Source organism: Mobula birostris, chromosome 2 (genome assembly GCF_030028105.1).
Source record: "Mobula birostris isolate sMobBir1 chromosome 2, sMobBir1.hap1, whole genome shotgun sequence".
NCBI lineage: Eukaryota > Metazoa > Chordata > Chondrichthyes > Myliobatiformes > Myliobatidae > Mobula > Mobula birostris.
In genome coordinates, this window is record NC_092371.1 from 217,204,765 (window position 1) to 217,227,054 (window position 22,290).

General features: G+C 40.2%; 1 protein-coding gene across 6 annotated transcripts in view; it reads right to left on the bottom strand.

Annotated features, from left to right (window-relative positions):
• Positions 1–22,290, bottom strand: part of supt3h (SPT3 homolog, SAGA and STAGA complex component) — a 426,895-nt gene that overhangs the window by 44,732 nt on the left and 359,873 nt on the right. For all 6 annotated transcript variants that reach the window (XM_072251458.1, XM_072251463.1, XM_072251459.1 and 3 more), the window contains one exon: positions 2,150–2,260. In XM_072251458.1, the coding sequence (XP_072107559.1) occupies positions 2,150–2,260 (111 nt within the window). The remainder of the gene's footprint in view (positions 1–2,149; positions 2,261–22,290) is intronic.

The window sequence follows — 22,290 nt, forward strand, 5'->3', positions numbered from 1 at the left end:
CCAAAACTTTCTAAATGGCAGTTTTCTATTGAAACTGACTCCTTGCCAATTCTCCAGCAGCCAACACTCTAAATAGAATATTAAATTCAAACCTCACAATAAATTATCTATTTCAATATAAATACTCTAACAATTTCAGATAACAAGCCCTTCAATTGTAGCATCATACCATTTGTCATGCTATCTGTTTGACAACGTAATGGTATAGTAATCCCAGATACAAATACTGGCGGAAATGCAACCCAACAATTGTTACAGATCAAGATCCCTGTGGCAATCAATTGTAGAGAGATTGACTGATTGTGGAATATGGGATAATGAAGTTTTGAGCCTTTACTGCTAGCTTGCAAGGCTGGTTCTATGGTCAGTTCTAATGAAAAATCAATCTTCAATGTTCATTCAGCTTTTCTTTTGGCATAGATGTCATTGGACTCAATAAGATATAGTATTTTGAATCCCACAATACTCAAGTATTTTCCCCTCTGTTCCCATTAACTGTTTACATTTCTGATAGACAGACCAGCTACACCTAACAAGCTTTCACCACCCTCTCTTAGTGCCATCACTATGCATCTCTTAGTCTCTTTTTGTCTTCAACCTATCATACAACTCCTATTGTTCTCTCCGTCCTTTCCATTCACTAGAATATATTTGATCTATAACTTTTTCTTGTTCTGATGAACAATCATTTACCTGAAATGTTAACTTTGCTTCTTCCTTGATAGATGCTGCCTGACCTGTCAAGTATTTTTAGCAGTTTCTATCTTTATTGAAATTGTGGATTGTTGAGATGATGAAATAGCTCACCATCTGTTTGAAAAAACAGTACCATGGTGGTCACCAGATACTAACAAAAATAGGCCCAAGTAATTTGATAATAAATCTATAGTCCTGTGGCAATCAATCACTGATAAATTGACTGATCTTGGAAAGCTGGAACATTAAGCTTGTTCAGCACTGCTGGCACCAGTACACCTGGCTAAGGGTCAAACCCCACTGTTGCTGAACACCTGTTCAATATTTTCATTTTCAAAGGGATTTGCAACAGCAAATACCTTGACCATTAATAAGCACAGACTCTCAAGAAGTTAAGGTATTTATTTACCTATTATAATTTTATTTTTTTTTAATTTACAGATAAACCTCAATTATCAGGAAATAATTGGAAGTGCAGCATCAGTTGCTTTAAAGCACGTTGCACATAAGATTTGTCTTTAAATAATGCAATATTTTACAAGCTGTTATATGAACACAAAATTAATAGTTTTGCCATATTTAGACCTATTTTGATATAATTACATATGTAATAAGTACTAATGCTGTATTTTTTTAAAAATTCCTTTCAAAAACCAAAGCAGTACAATTTAAATTCAGCAAATGTAACACAAAATGTAGTCATCATTTGCTTCTCCTTAATTTTAAAATATTACTGAACAGGAAAGATACCATTTTTGTTAGAATGACATTTGCGGAATACAAGCTCTGTAATAATAGTCTGTGATCCATCCCATAGGTTTATCTTTCTATATGGTTAATTTGAACTTTATTTAGTACGCTAGCAAACATTCCAATTTTTAAATCTAAACCAGCTAACTACAACTTGGCACACTACAAGGTGGTGAGCATCAACATCCTACAACCAAAGTCAGAAGGCAAAAGACAGTTCGGGAAAGTTAAAATACACCAAATTCAGTCACTTGGAGTTGACACTTGAACTCTTTTAAAGTGAGAGCACCAACCAGTTCTGGCACAAAAACCCGAGTCAAGTTCTTAGAAAAATGTTAAAATGAGTTTACACTAACAGTGCAGAATATTTCTTTGATACATGGTTCCCTCATTAAGTTAATCTGCAATAAATGTCTATGCAATGTATTAAAACTCATCACAGGATTTGTAGCAGCAGCCATATAAGATTCTAAAATAATATGAAACGCATGAATATAATGAAAAAAAGTTTTGGTAATGCTTTAACTGCCAAGAAAGAGAGTATTTTATTCTCCTTAGAGAATTTCAGAAAACATTTTTGTCAAGAAAATTGCAGCTGCCACAAATTGCTCACAACAATTCCAATACTTCGAACTTTGACCACTTAAAACTAAAGACACTCCTACATATAAATATAACTTTTTATAGCACTGTTATTACATACTGTGAATGGAGAAAGAGGGCCAATTTTGCGGCTGTACCGTCGGATCACCTCTCTGATGTGGCTGGGCTGGATGGCATCACTGTGAGTCTCTAAACCACAAGCTGCAGCACTCTGTAACATACAGTCATAAATTCTTAACTAAATCAAAAACACAACAACTTCAGATAAAAGACCTACAGTACAGAAATCTGAACAAGATTGGTTAATTAAATTTAATTTATTTGAGTTTAAATAAATCCCTATAAAGGCAGTGTGGAGGAATGCAGCGAGAGGAAAATAAAAAAAAATAAATGAAATAATTCTATTATTTAGTCATTTCATTTGAATATAATGATACAATATCACTTTAATACCTAACCTTGGAGTTAAAATTCAAGAAGAAAATTGTAGTGTTTAGTGTCCTGAAGGAGGGTGTCGGCCTGATACATCAGCTCTTTATTCCTCTCCATAGATGCTGCATGACCTGCTGAATTCCTCCAACATTTTGTGTGTGTTGCTCTGTAATTCCAGACTCCCTCGTCCATTCATTCCCCCCATCCCTTCCCACTGATCTCCCTCCTGGCACTTACCCTTGTAAGTGGAATAAGTGCTACACATGCCCTTACACTTCCTCCCTCATCGCCTTTCAGGGCCCCAGACAGTTCTTCCAGGTGAGGCAACACTTCACCTGTGAGTTGGCTGGTGTGATATACTGCGTCCGGTGCGGCCTCCTATATATTGGTGAGACCCGATGCAGGCTGGGAGACCGCTTCGCTGAACACCTACGCTCTGTCCACCAGAGAAAGCAGGATCTCCCAGTGGCCACCCATTTTAATTCAACGTCCCATTCCCATTCTGATATGTCAATCCATGGCCTCCTCTACTGTCAAGATGAAGCCACACTCAGGTTGGAGGAGCAACACTTTATATTCCGTCTGGGTAGCCTCCAACCTGATGGCATGAACATTGGTTTCTCTAACTTCCATTAATGCCCCTCCTCCCTTTCTTACCCCATCCCTTATTTATTTTTATTTACCCCTTTTTTTTCTCTTCTCTCTCTGTCCTTCTCACAATCACTCCTGGCCTGCTCTCCATCTTCCTCTGGGCTCCCCTCCACCTTTCTTTCTCCCTAGTCCCCCTGTCCCATGATTCTCCCCCTTCTCCAACTCTGTATCACTTTTGCCAATCAACTTTCCAGCTCTCAGCTTCTTCCCTCCGCCTCCTGTCTTCTCCTATCATTTCAGATCTCCCCCTCCCACTTTCAAATCTCTTAGTCTCTTTTTTCAGTTAGCCCTGACGAAGGGTCTCGGCCCAAAACATTGACTGTACTTCTTCCTCTAGGTGCTACCTGGCCTGCTGCGTTCACCAGTATTTTGTGTGTGTTGCTTGAATTTCCAGCATCTACAGATTTTCTCGTATTTGCAGAATTTCTTGTGTTTAACTACTGCATTCCTGGGTACTTTATTTCATTGGGAATGAATGGCAGTTTTTCTGCCGATAAGATTTTCTGTATCGGTGAACACATTCATATGGCAAAGCAAACCATGATCATCAGCAGCTGTGGGAGTGCTCCTCAATTTATGTGAAGTCTTACTTAACGACGCCCACTAAGAAAATAGCATCTTGTTTATCTACAGCTAGTTGAAGCACCGGCAGGCCTGCTACAGTCAGAATGACTGCTTCTAGGTTAGCTATAAAGGTATGCAGTCGGATCCTCAAACCCAACATAAAAGCCCAAAGGATTGGGTATACTGAGTATTCCGGAATAGAGAAACAGAATTATCATTTCAGGTTGATGAACAGGTCCTGATTTCTGGCCGCTGATCCTTGCTGGAAAGTACATTTATGTGCTGTATTGAAAATAAATTGGCTTTTGACTGTGATGCCTGCAATGTAGAGTTCCAATCGATACTCAGTGTGTCGGGTTACATACAAAGAATATATTATTCTTGGGAGGACCTCGGGTACCATAACTGTAAATGAGCAAAACCTTTCTGGATCCTGTACTTTGTTAATATGCAATTTTAATGATATTGAAGATTTAAAACAGAGAAACATAGCCCTTCAAGAATATTCTTTACCACTGTAGTCACTACAATTAATTTTCTTTCTGAAATTAATATATTCTATTATTTTTCAGTTTAAAACTATTTTTACAGATAAAGATGTCCAGCTAATTCCTATTATTCAGCTATTACTGTACTGTTTATAATAATAGGTCATATGGAAGTAAAATGGTGGAATAAGCATATTCCAGTCAATAGTACAAGAAATCTTCTGATCAATTTCATAATGTAAATGTGGCCAAGAAATGTACATTGTTCAGTAATTCCTAGTGAGAAGGTATTCTCTGAGAACAGAAGGCATCTTGACAGATACATTTCAAATGTTGCTATATATAACAATAAGATGACTTCTTCATCATGTAGAATCTTGCATCTATCCTTTTGGGTCAATGTGGGCCGTAGGGCCTGTACTGTGCTGTATTATTCTATGTTCTAAAGAAAATGACTGCTCTACACAAATTTTAAAAATAAAAGCAGTTTCCCATCAGAAATGTATGAACTATAAATCAAAAGCATTACCAGCCTTGTTTTACCCGTCTTAGGAATTTAATACATTTTAGATTAAATAACAGAAGATTTTCCATTAAAGGTTAACATTCCAAAGTTTCCGAAACCACTATTTAAGAGATGTTACATACACATTGACATATCACATAATGATGATGACCTAAGCATCCCAAATTATACGCATTTAGGCATAACGTTTTCCTTTCCCATTGACGTGACAAAAAGAATAGACCAATGTATGTTCTGTGACAAGCCCGGCTCACAAAAAAAACTTTTGCCTTGGTATTAACTTGAAATAATTTGACGGTTGATTACTATTTCAAGACTATTTTATTATGCAGTTCTTTGTTATTATTGCTGCTGGATTCTGGTGCAACATGAAATATCCAAAAAACTCAGACAGATACTTCTCCAACTATGTTGGGCTAGAAGAGCACACATAATTACTCCTCCACAATTGCTAAAATTATATTGATCGAGTTTGCTTTCCAGCATTCGGGACCAATGAAAGTAGGTCTGGTTCTTTCCAGTAAACTTTGTACATTCCAAGAATATTACAGTTAAATTTAGGTTTGCAATCATTTCTAAAATGACTCCAAGGGCTCACGCTGAAAGTATGAAATTTCAATATCAATTTTAAAAGTAAGTTTCAATTTCCCACAGAAGATATACATATTTAAATTTCATTTAAAGTACCAAATAAGACTAAATAATGTTACAATTATTCTGCAGGATGCTTTTTCAAAAAAATTAGTTTACAAAAAGTCAAAAACATGACTCAATTTCTTTTTTTCCCCCACAATCAAATTTTAAAAAAATATGAAATGTGATATGATGCAATCAGCACATCTGTAACATTCTTGTAAAGGATCTGCAGTTTACTTCTGAATAATCAATCACTTCACATTCAGGGGCCTAGCACTGAGATGGTTAAGCTACTGAATTGGCAGCCAGTGTTCAGGTTCCTTAACATTTGGGGTATTTAAATTCAAGTAATTAATTAAATATCTAAATTCCAAATAGTCTCAGAAACAGTGAACATTAAAAATCGATAAGGGTCACAGAGTCTTTCAGAGAAGGAAATCTGTTTTTCTTCCAGAGGATGGCCTACTTTTGACTCCCAGCACACCAAATGAGCAGAGGAACAGGCCATACAGCTCACTGTCCATCCCATACAACATCAAGCACCCATTTTTTACACTAATCCTATCCTAACTCATTTTATTGTCCCTATATTCCTATCAACCCATGCCCAAGTTTTACCACTCATCTGTTCACTAAGGGCAGTTTACAGATTCACATTTCTGGGATGCTGGAGAAATAACACCTCACAGTCACAAGAAAATATATAAACTCCACACAGACAGCACCAGAGATCAGGGTGGAACTTGGGTTGCTGGAGCTATGAGGCAGCAGGTCTACCAGCTACAACACTGTGTTGTCCCTGTGAATAATACTAAACTACCCTTAAAAGGGGCAGAAAGGGATGAACTCGGCCTTTTCTGTTGAGCGAACTCAGCCTTTTCTCCTTGGAGTGATGGAGGATGAGAGGTGACCTGGTAGATGTGTACAAGATGATGAGAGGCATCGATCGTGTGGATAATCAGAGGCATTTTCCCCAGGGCTGAAATGGCTAGCACGAGAGGGCACAGTTTTAAGGTACTGGGAAGCAGGTACAGAGGAGATGTCAGGGATAAGTTTTTTTACGCAGAGAGTGGTGAGTGCGTAGAATGGGCTGCCGGCGACGGTGGTGGAGGTGGATATGATAGGGTCTTTTAAGAGACTCCTGGATAGGTACATGGAGCTTAGGAAAATAGAGGACTATGGGTAACCCTAGGTCATCTCTAAGGTAAGGACAGCATGTGGGCCGAAGGGCCTGTATTGTGCTGTAGGTTTTCTATGTTTCTAATAAATCCTGGCATTGCCAGTGATATAAACATCCCATGAACTAATATGTTTTCCATTCATAAAGACATCTGCTGGTCTTTCATCCCTTTCAGCACACAATACACCTCACAGTATTGAGTTAAACAAAATGCAGGGAGGCTGCTACTTAGTCATTATAGCCAGGCAAGAATTGAATGTATTGTGACTACAGCCGTGGAATGGAAACTTCACCTACAGTGTTCTCACGCGATACACTCACTAGCAACACGCTTACCTTTTGAGTCATAAGGCCATAGGTTCAAGTTCTGCTCCAAGAGACTTAAGCACAAAAGCTGGAACTCCTGTGTTGTATTAAGTTCAAGTTTAATTGTCATTCAACCATACACATGAATACAGCCCAGACGAAACAGTGTTCCTCTGGGGCCAAGATGCAAAACACTGTACCAAGTAGTGTGATCACTCGAGTATGATGTTCTCCTAAGCAGTTGTCTATTGGTGGGTCCTCAGGTGGCTGTATTAGTGAATATTAGCGAATGAGAATTTAAATACATAACCATTTCCAAAATAAAGATTCTACTTAATTATTTTGAAGAATAGTAGAAAAATAAACAGTGTTTCAGTCAATGCTTAACCCTCTACCAACATCACTACAGATAAGTAAACTAGTCAAACTGAATGTTGCTTTTGTGATTTTGTTTGCCTCTTTCCCCACACATTACAGTAACTTTTTTTAGAAGTACTTCAGTGTTATTGGGTAACCCGATGTTATAATGATATAAAAGCTACACTTACTGCAGAGTAATATTAGCTGAGGGAGACTTATTTGTTCATTTAAACTTAACGTACTATTTTCCACATCATTCCAAAAACAGACAGATTTGCCAGAAAATGAATGGTCTGCATGTGCTTTTCTATTTAAATATGATCCATGTATTTAACTTGACAACAAAGTGACAATATTTTGGCCTTGTTGGATTATTTTCAGGTCAGACCAGAAGACGGCAGGCCAACAGTATTGATGGCACATTTGCAGGCTTGATAATACCTTAGGGCTCATACAAGTGGAATATCAGAGACTCTGTTTCAGAAGTATTCCACTTCAGCCAAGATTTGCCATAGGCTAAATTTGTTTGGTTCACAAGCTGTAATTTGGGAGTTCCTGATCATGAGTAATTGCTTCAGACAATACAAAGAAAATAACCGTTTGAAGTGTTAATGTTCCTCTAAATTTGCAGTTATTTTTTTCCTCTTTAAACTTTTTCATTTTGCGGGTCATACGTAAATACAGCCCTAGAACAGTGTACAGTGTTTTTGGCCTATGATGCTTGTGCTGATCAGGATGCTAATTAAAACAAATCCCATCTATGTGAACGTAGTACATATCCCTCCACTCCCTGGATATTCATGTGCTTATCCAAATGCCTCTTAAACATTGCTATTGCATATATTTCCAGCTAACTCCCTCGGCTGCATGTCCCAGGCACCTAGCGCTCTCTGTGTGAAAATGACCTAAACTTCAAAATAAACATTCCCCCACTGACATTAAAGTTATATCCACTAGTATTTGACATTTTTATGCTGGGCAAAAGGAATATGATTATTCTATTGATGCCTCTTATAATTTTATATATTAGTACCCCTCAACCTTCGATACTCAAGAGAAAGCAATTCAGGTATGTCCTAACTCTCCTTATAGTAATACTCTCCAATCCAGGTAATACCTTATTCATCAAGAGCATGTCATAACCCTTTTAGCTTTCCTGAATCCCTATTTTAGTTCTTTCCTGCTTCCTTTATATTTTTCAAGGACCCTGGCTGATTTCAGTTTCCTATCTTTACCAATGATTCCGTTTACTTCTTCACAAAATCTTCATCTCTCTTCATCCAAGGTTCCTGAACCTTGCCATCCTTGCAGTTCACTTCACAGAACTATGGTAGTCCTGAATACTAACCAGTTATCCTTAAAATGACCCCACATGTTAGCTGTGGATTTACCCAGTAACAGTCACTCCAAATCTATCTCCCCAGTGTCTAGTAATGTTGTAATTAACCTTCCCCAATTTAGCACTCCTCCCGCCACCCACACCAACTCACCCCCAATGGTTTAGTATTATCCTTAACCATAGTCATCTTAAAACTCACAGTAATGTTGCTACAAAGCGCTCCTACTAAAACTTCAATCACTTGGCCAGGCTCACTCCCCAATGGCTGACATGGACTATTTTTATAGTGAATGCGTAAGTTCTGTCCTTTCTAAGTCAGGCCAAGTCAATATTGGAGAAATTAAAGTCACCCACTGCAAAAATTCTGTTGCTTTTACAATTTCCAAAATCTGTCTATATAACAGTTCCCCTGTCTTTCACTCACTATTGACAGGTTTTACAGTAACCCTGTCATTGCGAATACTTCTTCTTATTCCTGAGCTATTGCCACCCTTATTGAGCCCTCTCTAAAGGCACCTGTAATATTCTCACCAGTACAGATCCCTGACCTCTTTTATACCCCAATCGTGGACCGCTTAGCCACCAGTCCTTTGCTTCTCTCAACCAAGTCCATATAATGGCCATGCACCAATTCCATGCGCTAATTCAGGTTCTGAAGTCCATCTACCTTACCCATAATACAGTCGGCCCTCCTTATCCATGGGTTCCACATGCGCGAATTCAACCAACCACGAATCGAAAAAATCTCCAAGTGCTCTTCCAGCACTTGTTGTTCGAGCATGTACAGACTTTTTTTTCTTGTCATTATTCCCTAAACAATGCAGTATCACAACTATTTTACATAGTATTTACATTGCATTAGGTATTATAAGTAATCTAGAGATGATTTAAAGTATATGGGAGGACATGCGTAGGTTATCATGGATTGGGATCGAAAAAAAACAAAGTTCTCTTACTAAGTAAGTCGGAACAGGTACATCCGGTATTACTTAGCGTCAGTTAGTCAAACGTTTGTCTTAGTATATAATATATATTTGACCTCTCTATGCATATAAAACATTTAAGAAATGTATGTTTCAGCGCCAGGCATGGGATCGGAAGTTCCCGAGTGCGATCCAGTGATAGACTGCTCCCGAGCGCGCTCTCCATCCTGCCGGGTTGATGTGGGGGATCAAAAACCCCAAACCCCAAAACCCAATAATTAAACCACTGCATTGCTTAGTAATAATTGTAGTTTTCATTAGGGCAGGGCCTTTCTCACTTTATCCTTTAAAATCGTTCCGATTGTTGACCGACTGTAGACTAACGCTTTTCCAATGACCAATGGCGTTTCACTTCTTTCCGATCACTTTATTATTTCCACTTTATTTTCAATCGTGATTGTGATTATTTTCGTGAACAGAAACACTGCGGATTCAGAGCTCTGCCGCCGGGTCCTAATGTCCACTGCACTGAGACAGGTTAAATAAGGTCCGGGGTTCCGCTAGGTCCTAAGGTCCATGGCATTGAGACAGGTTGAAGGAGGGACTTGAGCATCCGCGTTTTTTGGTATCCGCGAGGGGTCCCGGAACCAATCTCTTGTGGATTAGCAGGGCCGACTGTACTTACTGCCACGAAGTAAATACATGACCCACTCAGTTACAGTTTGCTCACTAAACTAACCTTGTCAATCTTTCCTTTCAGACCTAACCTCTATCTTCCCTTCAAACTATCCACGAGATCATCTACTGCTTGATCTTACCTCCACGCCATGCTGCTTTAAACTAGCATTATCAGACCTCTCTGAGAGGTTAATGGCGCCCTTGCAGTTTAGGTCCAACCTGTTATTCTTGTACAGATCTTGCCTGCCCTGCAAGAGGGCCCAATGATCTATGTATATGAAGCTTTCCCTCCTGTACCACTTCATTAGCCACTCATTCAACCATATTACCTTCTATTTCTTGCCTTACTGGCATATGGCACATTAAGTAATCCTGAAATAGATACCCGAGAATTTTTCTACCCAACTCCTTAAATTCTCCATGTAAGATCTCATCTCTCCTCCTGCCTATGCCATTAGTACCAATATGGACCTCTATCTCTGGCCTTAAAAATGCAAACAACAGGAATTCTGCAGATGCTGGAAATTAAAGCAACACACATCAAAGTTGCTGGTGAACGCAGCAGGCCAGGCAGCATCTCTAGAAAGAGGCACAGTCGACGTTTCAGGCCGAGACCCTTTCAGGTCTAGTCCTGACGAAGGGTCTCGGCCTGAAACGTCGACTGTACCTCTTCCTAGAGATGCTGCCTGGCCTGCTGCGTTCACCAGCAACTTTGATGTTTGTTGCTCTATCTCTGGCTGCTCATTCTCCACTTTCAGAATGTCCTACATTTGCTCAGAGACATCCTTAATCCTGGCATCAGGGAGGAAAACACTATCCTGGATTCACAGATACATCTCTCTGATCCCTTGACTAAAGAGTCACTAGCATTATTGCTTGCTTCGATTTTGCCCTATTCTACTGTACAAGAGAGCCAGTCGTAGTGTCACTGATCTGGCTGCTGCTGTCATTTTGTCCTCAGAGGTATCCAAACAGTACCCAAAGCAGTATACGTGCTTGAGAGTGGGAGAGTCATTAGAGACTCCTGCACTACCAAAGTCTGTCATTGCTGGTCATCAAAAATTGAAACCAAGGCAACTTAAATGTGTTCTTTTGGTTGTTTTTAGTTTGAGTGAAAATGAGTTGTGACGGCTGAGTGGTAAGACGAAAGTTAGTGAAGAAAGCTTACGGATGATTGGTGAAGCCGAGGCAAGATGGCACCCAGCAGGAAAACCTAACAAAGTATAAAACACCATCTGTACCCTGAAAGAATATAATAAGCATACTTTTGGCTTCTGTGAAGTAAAATACTAAACAACACAGGTAGTGATATATAAAACATACAAAAACAAACAAAATGTGGCCAAAGCGCTGGATATTATTCAGATTTATATCCTAATTTAGAAGATTAAAAAGCACAATATTTATTTACAAATTCAAATATGTAAATCACATTGAAACAATTTCATCGCAAGCAAGGTTACTAAAATATGATCTGATTCTTCAGCTCATCAATGGATTACATGAAGATAGTGTTACATTCATTCTAAATTGTTTTTGACTGATTCTCTGTTCTTTCATATAGAATAACATAAAATTTCCTTGAACAAGGTTAAATCAAGGTACAAGTTCTTGTCTCTGAATGTACGGAATCATATTGTGCATCAGACTGCATGATTCCAGCAGTACAATTAACTGGGCAGGTTTGTTGCAGAACCAGCATGGTCAAACAAAATGAGCACACTGCCTAGCTGAACGGAATAACTGCATAAGTTAATTTCTACACACAAAAGCAGGTTCAACAACACATTGATGAGTACATCAATGAAAAAATGTTAAGAAACAGAACCACTAAGCTCCTCTTACAAGTATGGACCTTTCTAAGCTGAACCCAGATTTGAAATCCACCGAGAGATCAGGCTGTGGTACAGGTAAAATCTTGAGTTGTATCAGTTCTCAGAACAGGCAGTGTTTTGTTTCTATTTCAAGGTCTTGCAAAGTAGCACAGAGGAAAGCTGTCTCTGATGGGGCAACATTCCTCTCACTCCACAGAATTCTGGTGTACTTCAAGGACTATTCAGAGATGGACTCTGTAGTCATCAAACTGTGATCACAAAGCTACTAAGGCTAAGCTTGGGTGCACAGGTAAAGAAAGCTCTGAGATCTCTGCAGTAAATAATTCTCTGGACTACCTTTTGTGTTCACATTCCTGGGAGCTATGCATAAACTCAAAATATAACTACACAGCCCCTTTATTGGGAAAAAAAATAAGATTCCCTCCAGTTACTTTTGCACATCGGAGTCCAACAAGGAACCAGGCCTTCCAACATGCACAATCAGCAAAACTTTCGCTGATTATCAATGAATTTTCACAGGCCCAACAACAAAAGGGTAAGTCTATTTGGCTCAACAGAACCCTGAAAATTTGGCAAGCCCTTTCCCAAGCATTTTCCATTCTAGTTTACAAAACACGGCAAGGGTATGGTGCAGCCATTGGCTCCATATGGCCGTCTTCTTACAACATGTCCTAGTCACCATTCTTGTGTATGCTGGTAGTCTATACTATTTTGGTGACTATTCTATGCTTAATGTACAAAAAAATTGTACAAGTGACAAGTTGGAGTGACAACCCCCATCTAAACTATAATATTTATACTGTTGCTGTTACTGTTGTTCGTCCTTCGTAGTCGAAGATGACCATGGCTTCAAAGTCAAATGGGAGATTGGTGGCTGTGGGTCCGGAGGTGACTGATGAGGCCAATCCGGGCCCTGAAGGCTCGCCCACATGTGGGACACAAGTGGGTGGGTGCTGTCGTGGCAGTGGATGCTGCTCGGGCCTTGTGCACAGCACGCTTTCGTTGCGCCTTGATGATGAGCCTGACTTCAGCTGCATGGGCTCCTGTGGTGATCTTGCTGCGCCAAGCTGGACGGTCGAGGGCAAGCGTCTCCCACGTGTTGATGTCGACACCCAAGCCTTTGAGGGACGCTTTCAGGCAGTCTTTGTAACGTTTCTTCTGCCGCCCCCCCCCCCCCCCCAGACTGAGCGCTTGCCCTGATACAGTTCTCCGTACAGCAGCTGCTTAGGCAATCGGCTGTCTGGCATTCTGACCACATGTCCAGCCCACCTGGCTTGGGCTTTCAGCAGGAGGGTGTAGACGCTGCAGAGCCCAGCTCGTTCCAGGATTTCCGTGTCGGGGACTTTGTCCTGCCACCTGATGTGGAGGAGTCTGCGGAGACAGCTCAGGTGAAAATGGTTGAGCTGTTTGGCGTGTCTGCTGTAGACAGTCCAGGTCTCGCTGGCGTAAAGGAGGGTGGTAAGGACCACTGCACAGTAGACCTTCAGCTTGGTTATAATCTAAATATGACTAACAATATGTTATCTCTCTCTCTCTGGTAATCCAGAAAATATTTCTCCTTTTACAGCTATTTAGCAAAAAAAAACTGCATGCAAATGTCCTATCTTGCCCCAAACAGCTAAATATGTCTTAGCTCAATGCAATTATATACCCAAATATTGATCTCTCACAATTAATCAAGTAAGTTAGTAAAACTCTCATAACCTGGCACCTTAGGGATTTTGGTTGCACAGGACAAGCAGAATTTCTAGACTATTAAATGTTACTCTGATTACACCAACACACATTTATTTCATTCTCTATATTAGTTGAAATATACAAGCTGAAGCAATACAGCCCTTGGATACTGCCACGCATCTTGACCACATCCCGGACGCCGCCTCCAGCTGGAAACCACTTCGTGTTACTACACACCAGTGCTCACAACCCCAACTCTGGCTGCATACGAATCTCACAGTCTCTGTAAGCATGGCTGCTTTTGCTAGTATACTGGAATGCAGGTAACATTTCAGCATATAATGAGGACTTAATGTACTTATGTGTGAGCCAGATACCAAAACTTTGGGCTTTCTGAAGAATCAGAAACCAGATTATTGGATTATGTTCTCTTATATAATGTTTGTGCTGAATCTTTCTTTGGCACTACTAGACTAAAACAAGAGACTCACTATTGCAGACACCATTGCACAAACACTTCTGCAGTCTTTGATGATGATCATCATCTTTTCTCCTAAAACAGAAACTAATTTGAAGTACCTTGACCACTCTTAACATATTGCACAACTTCAGTAAACTAATTCTTGATATTTTCATTGAAACTATCATGTAATATTGTAACAGAGTAAGCCCAGGATTTAAACTATGCCTACCTATTTCTATTCTATAGAGTCATAGAGAACCAGAGCACAGAAACTGGCCCTTTGGCCCATCTAGTCCATGCTGAAACTATTTAAACTGCTTACTTCTATCGACCTACACCAGGACCATAGACCTCCATATCTCCACTATCCATGTACCTATCAAAACTTCTCTTAAACATTGAAATCGAGCTTGCATGAACTAATTATGCTGGCAACTCATTCCACACTTTCACGACACTCTAGGTGAAGAGGTTTCCCCTTATGTTCCTCTTAAACTTCTCAGCTTTCACCCTTAAGCCATGACCTCTGGTTGTAGTCCAACTCAACATCAGTGAAGAAAGCGTAATTGTATTTAACCTATCTGTACCTCTCATAATTTTGTAAGCCTCAATCAAATCTCTCAATCCTTTACATTCTAAAGAATACAGTCCTAACCTATTCAATTTTTTCTTATAACTCAGGTCTTCCAGACCCGGCAACATCCTTGTAAATTTTCTCTGCACTTTTTCAACCTTGTTTACATCTTTCTTGTAGGTAGGTGACCAAAACTGCACACAATACTTCAAATTAAGTCCCGCCAATGTCTTCCAGAACTTCAACATAATATTCCATCTTCTTTACTTAATACATGGATTTATGAAGGCCAATGCCACAAAAGCATTCTTTACGATCCTGTCTACCTGTGACACTACTTTCAATGAATTATGTACCTGTATTCCCAGATCCCTTTATTCTACCGAATGCCCTACCGTTCACTGTGTAAACCCTACCCTGCTTGGTCCTACCGAAGTGTAAAACCTCGCACTTTTGCATTAAAGTCCATCTGCAACTTTTCAGTTTATTTTTCCAGCTGATGTAGATCCCTCTGCAAGCCATGACAGCCTTCCTCACTTGTCCACTACACCTACAATCTTGGTGTCATACACAAAATTTGCTGATCTAGTTAACCACATTATCATCCAGATCATTGATATAGATGACAAACAACAAAGGACCCAGCACCGATTCCTGCAGTACTCAACTAGTCGCAGGCCCCCAGTCAGAGAAGCAACTCTCTATCAGTATTCCCTGGCTTCTCCTACAAAGCCAATGTCTAATCCAATTTTCTACCTCATCTTGAATGCCAACCGACTCAACCTTCTTGACTTGCCTCCATCCCACGTAGGATCTTGTCAAATGCCTTACTAAGCTCCATGTAGACAACATCCACTGCCTTGCCTTCATTCACTTTCCTGGAAACTTCCTTGAAAAAACTGACCTACGCACATGAAGCCATGCTGACCATCCTTAATCAATCCATATCTATCCAGTCCCTCAGAATACCTTTCAATAACTTTCCCACAAATGATGTCAGACTCATCGGCCTAGACTCACAGCTACGAGCTCATGGCATTATAGGGAAAGATTCTAGTACGGATAAAACAGTGGCTGTTTGGCAGGAGGCAAAGAGTGGGAATAAAGGGAGCCTTTTTCTGATTGGCTGCCAGTGACTGGTGGTGTTCTACAGGGGTCTGTGTTGGGACCAATTCTTATTAAGTTATGTGTCAATGATTTGGATGATGGAATTGATGACTTTGTTGCTAAGTTTGCAGATGATATGAAAATAGGTGGAGAGGCAGGTAATTGAGGAAATAGATAAACAGAAGGACTTGGGCAGATTACGAGAATGGGCAAAGAAATTGAAAATGGTATACGGTGTTGGAAGATGTATGGTCATGCACTTTGGTATAAGAAATGAAAGGGTTGACTAAAATCAGGGTAGGACCAATCAAGGATAAGAAAGGTAATATACCCTTGGAGCTGGAAGAGGTCCTTAATGAATACTTTGCTTCAGCATTCACCAGAGAGAGGGATCTTGATGAATGTGAGGGAGACATAGAACAAGCTGATATGCTGGAACATGTCAACATTAAGAAAGAGGATGTACTGGAACTTTAGAAAAACATTAGGATAGATAAGTCTCCAGGGCCAGTAACCTCAGGTTACTATGGGAACCGAGAAAAATGATCGCTGTGCCTTTGACAATGATCTCTGCATCCTCACTGGCCACAAGGGTAGTGCCAGAGGATTGGAGGTTATTTCTTTGTTCAAGAAAGGTTACTGGGATAACCCTGGGAATAATAGACCAGTGAGTTTTACGTCAGTGGTGGGCAAACTGTTGGCGAGGATTTTTGGAGACAGAACTTATGTGCATTTGGAGAAAACAAGCTAATTAGTGATCGTCAATATGCCTTTGTGAGGGGCTGGCTGTGCCTCATGAACCTGGCTGAATTATTTGATGAAATGACAAAGTGCATTGATGAAGGCAGAGCAGTTGATGTGGTGTGCTTGGATTCTCGAAAGGCACTTGAGGTTTTCCCATTGTAGGCCCTTTTAGGAAGTCAGAAGGCATGGGTTCCAGGGAATGGTGACTCTGCGGATTCAGAATTGGCTTGCCAACAGTAGGTGGGGGTGATAGTAGATGAAGCATATTCTACTTAGACGTCAGTGACTAGTGGTGTTCCACAGGAATCTGTTCTGGGACCCCTGCTCTTTATGATGACTATAAATGACTTGGATGAGGAGGTGGAAGGGTAGTTTAGTAATTTTGCAGATGACATGGATGTTGCTGGTGTTGTGGTTAGTGTAGATGGCTGTTGTACATTACAACAGGATACTGATAGAATGCTGGGCTGAGAAATGACTGATGGAGTTCAATTCAGAAAAATCTGAGGCGATTCACTTTGAAAGATTGAATTTGAAGGCAGAATACAGGACTAATGACTGGATTCAGAACAGAGAGACATTGGAGTTCACGTACATACATACCTCAAAGTTGTAGAGCAAGTTCTTAGCGTGCTTAAGATGTATAGTGTGTTGGTTTTCCTTAGTCAGAGGAATAGATTCAAGAGCTGTGAGGTAACACCACATGGTATATTGCATTCAGTTCAGGTTGACTCATTATTATGCTCATTTAGAAAGTCAGATGGCATGGGATCCAGGGAAGTTTGGCCAAGTGGATAGGTGGATTCACAATTGGATTGCCTGCAGAAAGCAGGGGGTTGTGGTGGAGGGAGTACATTCAGATTGGAGGGTTGTGACTAGTGGTATCCCACAAGGATCGGTTCTGGGATCTCTACTTTTCATGATTTTTATTAACAACCTGGATGTGGGGGTAGAAGGGTAGCAAGTTTGGCAAGTTAGCAGATGACACAAAGGTTGGTGGTGTTGTGGATAGTGTAGAAGATTGTCAAAGATTGCACAGAGACATTGATAGGATGCAGAGGTGGGCTGAGAAGTGGCAGATGGAGTTCAACCTGGAGAAGCGTGAGGTGGTACACTTTGGAAGGACAAACTCCAAGGCAGAGTACAAAGTAAATGGCAGGATACTTGGTAGTGTGGAGGAGCAGAGGGATCTGGGAGTACATGTCCACAGATCCCTGAAAGTTGCCTCACAGGTGGATAGGGTAGTTAAGGAAGCTTATGGTGTGTTAACTTTCGTAAGTCGAGGGATAGAGTTTAAGAGTCGCAGGGTAATGATGCAGCTCTATAAAACTCTGGTTAGGCCACACTTGGAGTACTATGTCCAGTTCTGGTCACCTCACTATAGGAAGGATGTGGAAGTATTGGAAAGGGTACAGAGGAGATTTACCAGGATACTGCCTGGTTTAGAGATTATGGATTATGATCAGAGATTAAGGGAGCTAGGGCTTTACTCTTTGGAGAGAAGGAGGATGAGGGGAGACATGATAAAGGTATACAAGATATTAAGAGGAATAGATAGAGTGGACAGCCAGCACCTCTTCCCCAGGGCACCGCTGCTCAATACAAGAGGATATGGCTTTAAGGTAAGGGGTGGGAAGTTCAAGGGGGATAGTAGAGGATGGGTTTTTACTCAGAGAGTGGTTGGTGCGTGGAATGCACTGCCTGAGTCAGTGGTGGAGGCAGATACACTAGTGAAATTTAAGAGACTACTGGACAGGTATACGGAGGAATTTAAGGTGGGGGGTTATATGGGAGGCAGGGTTTAAGGGTCGGCACAACATTGTGAGCCGAAGGGCCTGTACTGTGCTGTACTATTCTATGTTCAATGTTCTATTATAGAAGGATGTGGAAACTTTAGAGAGGGCACAGAGGAGATTTACCAGGATACTGCCTGGATTAGAGAGTATGTCTTGTGTGGATCGGTTGAGCAGTCTGGGTTTCTCTCTTTGGAGAAAAGGAGGATGAGAGGTGACTTGATGGAGGTGTGCAAGGTGATAAGAGATGTACAGTAGATCGTGTGGGTAGGCAGAGACATTTTCCCAGGGCAGAAATGAATAATACAAGGGGGAATAATTTTAAAGTGCTTGAAGCAAAGTATAGATAGCATGTCAAATCAAAGGTAGGATTTTTGTAGTGGTTGTAGAGGCAGATATATTAGGGATATTTAAGAGACTCTTTATACGCAAGTGGTTAAAAAAAATGGGAAGGAAGGGTCAGATTAATTTTGAAACAGATTAAGGGGTCAGCACAACATCATGGGCCAAAGAGCCCGTACTGTGCTGTAGAGTTGTAACAGTACGTTCTATTTGACAGCTCCAATAACAATTAATAACATTCTTAATATAGTTTTTAAAAAGATTTTGCATCGTTTCCACTTAAGGTTACATTGCATTTGTAATGGATTTAAATTAGAATTAGTTGACTCTGATTGCGCAACAGAAGTTTACAAAATATGCTGTAACCCTGAACTTTAACACAATTTTGATAAGTAAATACTGTGGAGGCAGAAACAGTGATAGTTTGAGAACAGGGAAGAACATTTGTCTGTTGAAAATAATAAAAATATGTTCTCCTTAAACTTAAAATAGATTTGTTTACAAAATAAGGGAGTTATAGTTGAAGTTATAAAGAGATTTACTTGAACATACGAGAGATAAAATAGGCTGTAATTTTCAGTCAGGAGCAAAGTCATAGAATTCACCATTCACCTGGAAGAAAGTTCACTTTAAAGATCAATCAACTAAAGCAAGGAAAAAAGTAATCTGCGATTCTAGTTAGAGTTAGTTATTATTTTAAAAATAGACATTATTCATGATTAAAAAATATATAAAGAAGCAGTGTAAAAAAAATTGTATATTCTTAGTCAGTACATTTCTCTCTAGGCATCCGTTAGTCTCATGAGACCATGGATTTGCGCCTTGGAAGGTTTCCAGGGCACAGGCCTGGGCAAGGTTGTATGGAAGACCAGCAGTTGCCCATGCTGCAAGTCTCTCCTCTCCATACCACCGATGTTGTCCAAGGGAAGGGCACTAGGGCTGATACAGCTTGGCACCAGTGTCGTTGCAGAGCAATGTGTGATTAAGTGCCTTGCCCAAGGACACAACATGCTGCCTCTGTTGAGGCTTGAACTAGTGACTTTTAGATCACTAGACCGACGCCTTAACTACTTGGCCACGCGCCAACACTCAGTACATTTCATGGTGTAAACTTTAAAGAGAGTGAGAAAATAAAACAAACATAGCGTTATTGCCACACATGAGATGATAACGCTTTCATTGGTCAAGGGGCTTCCCCACCCAACTTCTGCCCCTCCATGTGCAGTAGCACAAGGAGCCTTTACTATGGTTCGAGTTAGAGTTATTAACTGCTGAACAAAGGATTGCAAGGATGCGGTTAGATGTGGTTGGCAAGTTTCAAAGAGGGAGTTGTAAAATAGTTTGATAAGGCAACCAAAGCTAACAACATGGTCAAGGTATTTTGAGAGGGAATGGAATCTCTAGACTTACACTATTATTTATAAGGCAAATTAACATGAGCCAAGGAGGTTTAAATGTGAAGATGAAAGATTAGTTTTATTTGTCAGATGCATATGTAAACATACAGCCTACGACCAATACAGCACAAAGGTGTGCTGGAAGCAGCCTGCAGATGGTGTCATGCTTCCAGTACCAACACGGTATCCCCATAAGTTACTAACCCTAACCCATACCTCTTTTGGAATGGGGGAGGGAACTAGAGCATTCAGAGAAAACCCATGCAGTGACGGGGAGAACGTATAAACTCCTTACTGACAATGGCTGGAATTAAACCCCAATCATCCCATCGATGGCACTGTAAACTATCATGCTAACCACTACGTTACTGTGGAGAGTAAGAGGTTTAATGAGATCAGGTTCAAAGGAGCTGTAGGATGTTTTAAGATAAGCAAAATTTGAAGACAGCTTTTAAGGTGATGACAGTGTTTCTAAGAAGAGATTCAGAGACAACCTTAGCTCAAGTGGTATCAGAAAGAGATGCAAAACGGCAGAGACAGATTAATAGATAGTCTCAACCAGAGTAACAAATAAGACAGGGCAGATGATGGTTGTTATCACACAAAAGCAGTCAGAATATTTTTCTCTCTTCAGGTTATAGTTGGCCTGGTCTGGGAATGAGTGGCAAAACCCAACTGCAGTTCTTGAATTTGACACAACAAGATTGGAAACTCCACAATGCTTCTATCAGAGACAAGTACATTAAGAAATGACCATGACAATATCGTTGGGCAAATTATCAGAAGTTGTGTGTAAAATGGAGGACCAAAACTGAGGCTATTGGAATGTATCAAAGTACAATTGCAAGTGTTATAGAGACAATTATTCAATGACATATGGTACAGCAATTAGATGCAGAAAATAGGTTGATGGATTTGAGTGGCAAAGAAAACAAGATCTTATTCCCTTATTATGGTGATGTATACAGTACTGATGTTACATTTAAGTGCACACAGAACACAGAATAAGGTAGATGATCTTGTATCACAGATAGAGATTGACTGGTATGATGTTGTGGGCGTCACCGCGTCATGACTGAAAGATGATTACACTTTGGAGCTTAACATCTAAGGATACAGATTGTATCAAAAGAACAGGCAGGTAGGCAGAGAGGGTGGGGTGGCTGTATTGGTAAATAATGAACCAAAAAAGGGTGAGATAGATGTAGAATGACGTAGAATCATTGTTGGTAGAGTTAAGAAATTGCAAAGGTAAAAAGACCCGGAGGGAGTTACATACAGGCCTCTGAACAGCAGATAGGATGTGGGCTACAAATTACAATGGGACATAGAAAAGGCATGCAAAAAGGGCAGTGTTATGATAGTCATGAAGGATTTCAATATGCAGGTAGATTAGGAAAATCAGGTTAGTGCTGGATCCCAAGAGAAGAAACTTGTAGAATGCCTACGAGTTGGCTTTCCAGAGCAGCTTGTGGTTGAGTCCATTAGGTGAAAACAAATCTGGATTATGTGTTGAGCAATGAATCAGATTTGATTAGGGAGCTTAAGGTAAAGGAAACCCAAAGAGTCCATGATCATAATATGATAGAATTTACCCTTCAGTGTGAGGAGGAGAAGCTGAAATCAGATGTATCAGTATTACAGTGGAGTAAAGGGAGTTACAGAGGTATGAGAGAGAACCAATGCTCCCTCTAATTTGTCATGACCAGTGTGCGCAAAAATCTAGTGCAGGGCAATTTTTTGTCCAGTGACAACAACACGTGCACACTGAATTTTATATATATTCATTTTAACAGCTAGCAAAACACTGTCAAAAAGAACTTTGATCTCTGGGTTTCATCTTTTTTGCTCTCATTCATCTACACTCTCACAAAATATATGTAGCAGGCCTGTAGTGGGTAATATAGGATTTTCTCTCCAGAGCTTTTCCATAACGTCCATATGTGAGTTGCTTACTAAATGACACTTCTTCCCACTTGCAAATTCTTCAGCGACTTTTGCATCGCAACAATACACACAAGTAGCACCAGTTTCTGTATTGTACGTAAATATTTCTCCTAGCTGTATCCTCCTGACCTCATGAGCTGTCGGTGTAGCAGTTTCTACTGTTTCATTAAGCCATTCCACTTTAAATGAACTAGCAGTTTTCTGGTGCTTCAAGCTCTTTGCTTCTTTGGAATTCAACACAATGGGACAATCATTCCTTCAGTAAAAACAATATAAATA